This window comes from Panicum virgatum, unplaced genomic scaffold, assembly GCF_016808335.1.
Source record: "Panicum virgatum strain AP13 unplaced genomic scaffold, P.virgatum_v5 scaffold_2844, whole genome shotgun sequence".
NCBI classification, from domain to species: Eukaryota; Viridiplantae; Streptophyta; class Magnoliopsida; order Poales; family Poaceae; genus Panicum; species Panicum virgatum.
Genome location: NW_024376295.1, coordinates 15,050 through 20,472, shown reverse-complemented (window position 1 = coordinate 20,472; position 5,423 = coordinate 15,050). Strand labels below are relative to the sequence as shown.

Sequence of the window (5,423 nt, the reverse complement as noted above, 5' to 3'; positions counted from 1 at the left end):
GTCATACATCATGTTAGCAAAATAACAAAGAAACAATCATGCATGAAAAAAGCGCCATAGGATTCAGTTAGTTTGGAACATGCATAACCCATAATTTATTGAGAGTACAGCTAGTTTTTGCAGATCATTTTTTTTTGTTTCAAAAGTAGCAGCTCATGTTCAATTTGGTCTGCAGGATTTTTGGGAAAGGAGACACTTTCAAAATAAATGATGGCCAGTATCGAAGGTGCTGCTGTGTCTGCAATTTTGAAAATTTTGGCAAACAAGTTAGCTCCATCGATGTTGAAGCAGTACAGCTCTATAGTGGGTGTGACAATGGATCTCCAGGATCTCAAGGGTCGATTTGAGGATATCAGCTCCTGGCTAGAAAAAGCAGGATGTAAAACAACGGATAATGATCAATTTTTCATCAGAAAATTGAAACACGTCGCATACGACGTTGATGATATTGTTGATGAGTTCCATCTAGAGGCTGAGAAGCATGAAGCTGAAGTTGCCAACAATATTGTGTCAAAATGTCTCTGCACAAAACCAAAATCATATCTGTTTCAATTCAAGGCTGCCCTCAAGATCAAGGCTATAAAGAATAGATTTGATGCAATAGTGAAGCAAAGAACTGACTTCAGTGCAATAGTAAACAGTTTGCCGGAAGGTCATCCTGTTCCACACATGAACAGGACTGCCAAGGCAACTCCAATAGTGCCAAATGTTGCTGTGGCATCAATAATATGTGGAAGAGAGCGAGAAAAGCAGGAAATAATATCTAAACTGGTGGACAAAAATAACCAACAGATAATCAAGATAGTCTCCATAATTGGGCTTGGTGGCTCTGGGAAAACTGCCTTGTCTAACCTAGTTTTCGGTGATGGTAACACCGTAAAGGATCATTTTGAAGTAAGAATATGGGTTCATGTGCCCCAAGAATTTGATGTCCAACAGCTTATGATGAAGATGTTTGAAGCCATTACTTATCAAAAATCTGAACATCATTCCATACAGAACATAATTCAAACTATAGCAGATACGTTGACTGGAAAGAGGTATTTGCTTGTATTAGATGATGTTTGGACTGTGGACCGAAGTCAATGGGAAGATTTTATGTTATATATAAAGAGAGGAGCACCTGGAAGTAGTATTTTGTTGACAAGTCGCAACAGAAATGTTGCAGAAGCAGTGGAATCAACAGATCTGTCGAAGTTGTCGTCCTTGTCTAAGGATGATAGCTGGACAGTGTTCACTCAGATCATTGGTGAGGACATAAAAGGTTTGGACTCTGAATTATTGGAAGTTGGGAGAGAGATTGTGAATAAATGTGGTGGGGTGCCACTTGCAATTAAAGTTCTTGCAAATGTCCTTCGTGGCAAGACACGTATAGAACAATGGAAGGCCGTGAGAGACAGTAATCTACTAGATGCTGAGGATAAAGAGCATAGAGTATTAGCAAGCTTGATGTTGAGCTATTCCCATTTACCATCCCATCTGAAACGGTGCTTCACAATATGTTCATTGTTTCCTAAAGGCCTTCCGCTCGATAAACAACAATTGGTTGACCAATGGATTGCTCACAATGTGATTAGTTTGACTCATGGTTACAATTGCTTGGAGGATGTTGGCGACGAGTGCTTCAATTCACTTGTGCAAGTTTCTTTTCTCCAGGATGTGAAGGAATATTTTGGGAGAGTGTGTTGCGAGATGCATGATTTGCTTCATGATCTTGCCTAGTTCATCTTGGATGAGCAAATTTCAACTAATGTGCCAAAGGATGCAACCAGTTGCACAAAATACCCCAGATACTTTTACCAAATTCAATTGGTGACTGTAATATGCTTTCAAGCATTTATCTTTGCCAGTGCATGGAGCTTGCAGCCTTGTCAAATTCTATTGGTAGAAATAAAAAGCTAAGAGTTCTTAAACTAGATCATACCAAGATTAAGGAGCTACCAGTAGTTATAACAAAATTGAGAAATCTACAATGTTTGAGTCTACGTAATTGTTATAGGCTGGTAGAGTTGCCCAAAGGCATCGGAAATTTGGATAAGCTTCAATTTTTTAACCTAGAATATTGTGTGCAGCTAGTAGAGCTACCTAAAGAAATTAACAACTTGGAGAAGCTTCAAGTTTTGAACTTGGAAAATCGTGGGGAACTGGTAAATCTACCTGAAGGCACTAGCAAGTTGGAGAAGCTTCAAGTTTTGAACCTCGAAGGCTGTAGGAAGCTGGTAGAGCTGCCTGATGGCATTGTCAAGTTTGAGAGGCTTCAAGTTTTGAACCTGAAAGATTGTGAAGAATTGAGAGGGATGCCTATAGGCATTGGACAATTCAGCAGTCAACTACAAAAGTTGCCCTTATTTGTTGTGGGTAACGGTAAAAGTTTGCTGGAATATCAGAGCTCGCAAATGTAGGTAGGAATAGTGAAGGTCTAATTATCAGAGGTATTTCACATGTGTTGGAGAAAGATGATGCACATAAGGCATGCTTGAAAGAGAAGACAAATTTACAGAGGTTGAAGCTAGAATGGAAGATGCGTCAGAAAGGTGAGGTGAACACTGAGTTTTTCTTTAATGAAAAGGTGGACACTATGTTGGAGGAGGCTGTACTTGATGGCCTAGAACCGCCAGCTGGGATTAAAGAGCTAGAAATTTGTGGGTACTCAGGCGAGAAATATGCATGGTGGATGCAGAATCAGGTTGTTGGTACTGAAGTAAAGGGGCAAGCTTGCTTCCAATTTTTGAGGGCGATGAAGCTATCTGATTTCCAAGGATTGAAGCATCTACAAGGGCTTGTGGAACTTCCTTGTCTGGAGGAGCTTGAGCTGCACAAGATGCCTTCTCTTGAGAGCATAAGCTGTGGCCCATTTCCTTCACTGGTGAAGTTATTAATGGATGATCTACCTAGATTGGAAGAAGTGTGGTTGGTAGCAGAGAGGACCATGTCTGATGGAGAAGAGGGAGGAAACTGCAGCAATTGTGCACCTCACTCGGGACAGGTCCGAGTTGGTAATTGCTTGACATGTCTGAATATATCAAATTGTCTTACATTGAAGATCAAGACATTCCTACCTTTATCTTGTCACCTAAAGCATTGGAAGTTGTCTGAGTGTGCTGGGAAGTGGATCACAGAATCTAATTACCACTACCAATTCCATTTCGAGAGGTCCAATTCATTCTTCTATCATAGCCACCTACAAAACACCGGACGTGAGTGGGAGGTGGTGCAACACATGACAGCATGGGAATTATTGAAGACTTTTCTCATGGATAATGCACTAGGGGAGCTTCGATATCTACAAGAGCTAAACATTCTGAACTGCTGTCGCCTTAGTAGCCTTCCTCAAGCAATGGGGCAACTCACATCCCTCCAGGTGCTACGGATAGGAACGTGCGATGGACTTAAGCAGTTGCCGGAATGCTTGGGCGAGCTCTGTTCTCTTCGAACTCTACATGTTGAATGGCTGCCCAAAATAAAGAGCCTTCCCCAATCGCTGCAGCATCAGCATCTCACATCACTTGAGGATCTCAGGATTCATGCATGTCATGCACTTCATGAGCTGCCTGAATGGCTGGGAGATCTCTGTGCTCTATGCAAACTCCACATTTCTGGGTTGGATGGGCTGGCTTGCTTTCCCGAATCCATGTGCCGGCTCACGTCTCTTAAAGAGCTCTACATCGACAGCTGCCCACGCATCACATCCTTTCCGCAGGGGATGGAAAGCCTGGCCTCCCTTGAAAAGCTATGCATCTCTAGGTTAGGAGGAATCGTATCCTTGCCAGAGGGCATAAAAGGCTTCACCGCTCTGAAGAAATTGGAGATCATTGACTGTCAGGGAATAAAATCCTTGCCATAGGGTATAAAATGCCTCACCACTCTGAAGAAATTGGTGATCAAGAAGTGCCCTGATCTGGCGAGGCGCTCCGAGGAAGGAAAGGGGAAGGACTGGCACCTCATTTCCCACATCCCTGATGTGTGGATTGATTGAGGTGAGTCATGGGCCCTTTTTTTCTACTCCCTCCGAATTTAAATATTTGTCGCGGTTGACTTTTTTTGCAACATTGAATCATCCGTGTGTGTGTGTGTGTGTGTGTGTGTGTATACAAGAGTGGTTTTTTTTGGGTATAGCAGGACTTGAACTTGCGACCTTTAGGTTAAAAGCCCAGTTCGAGAGAGGGGGTTTAGGAATTCTATGCCATACAGCAGTATCTACAACCCCTTTTCGGGCTCCGTAGCACCAACGTAGTCTTAGCCCTAGAACACATGGGGCTTGGAGCACTGATAATAAGTCTGTATGATACTAGGTCAACTATACCCGGGCAAGTACTCCCCTAATGTGCCGATTGCTAGCGCATCTAGGGCCCCCCCTTTTTTCCCAGAATGAAGACATCAGCATGACCTCCATAGTATCCCCTACGAATAAACTCCTCAGCAGTCCACCTTTCCTTTTGATGGCTTGGCTTTCTTTTCTGTCGCTCCTATGTAGTGGTCGGAGGTTGACTTGCACAAGGAAAAGAAGAAAGGGAGATCTCTCGTTAGGTCTTGGTGATGACCGCCTATGGACTTCTTCCACTTAGCAGCTTCCGACATAGCTTACTCTTAGCTATACCGCTAGGAACCGGATAAAATCGTATATCAAAACAACTTCTGGCATCACCGGAGGGATCGAAACCAACTATCATTTTTTTTACCATTTGCTACAGTCACTATCACTGAACTAGTACCGTACTTTCCACTCAACCAAAGAAAGATAATGGAGAGTTGACCGAAGTGAGCACTACCTTATCGAACCTACAGAAAACCTAATTAAATTTATTTAGGCTCCTAATTTGAAAATACGGGTGTTACAAACCTACCCCCCTTAAAAGGAATCTTGTCCTCGAGATTCGGCTGGGCTAGCAAAGAGCTGAGAGAATTCTGCCTGTAACTCATCTTCTCTTTCCCAAGTAGCCTCATCCTCTGCATGATGACTCCACTGAACCTTACACATTCGTATCCTCTTACTCCGAGTAATTCTCTCTAGTGTATCCAAAATTTTGACTGGATACTCGGTATAAGTCAGATTATCCTGGGTCCGAAGGGATTTGAATTCCACCGCTTCAGATCAATGTCCCCAGAAGCAAGGAGTGTAGTAAAAAGCAGGCATTAAAGTAGGTGACTATCTTTTTGATAGGCGCCTCTATCTGTATGGGGAATTCGCTGCTGAAAGTTGACCCAATCATGATATTGAAGGATGGGACCTTTTCTCGAAGGTTGGAAAGTTCCATTCGTCAGACCTTTTTACAGCAGTTGAATGGGTTTAGCCTAGTTTCCGCAAACTGATGAAATACATCAATCCAATAGACCGTGAACGGATTCGCCTCTGGCCTCTGGGCACGTCGGAACCCGCGCCCCAAGACATCAGTCTGTTTTCTGCTTGACCCGATGCAATGGAG

The 5,423-nt window shown here is 43.0% G+C and overlaps 1 protein-coding gene across 1 annotated transcript; it reads left to right on the top strand.

Moving 5' to 3' along the window:
* Positions 1 to 210: 210 nt before the first annotated feature.
* On the top strand, positions 211 to 2,402 carry LOC120694066 (putative disease resistance protein RGA3). The gene is made up of 3 exons (XM_039977238.1): positions 211 to 1,434; positions 1,851 to 1,943; positions 2,073 to 2,402. Exons 1-3 carry the CDS (start codon positions 211 to 213, stop codon positions 2,400 to 2,402), a joined length of 1,647 nt encoding a protein of 548 aa, XP_039833172.1.
* Positions 2,403 to 5,423: the final 3,021 nt, after the last annotated feature.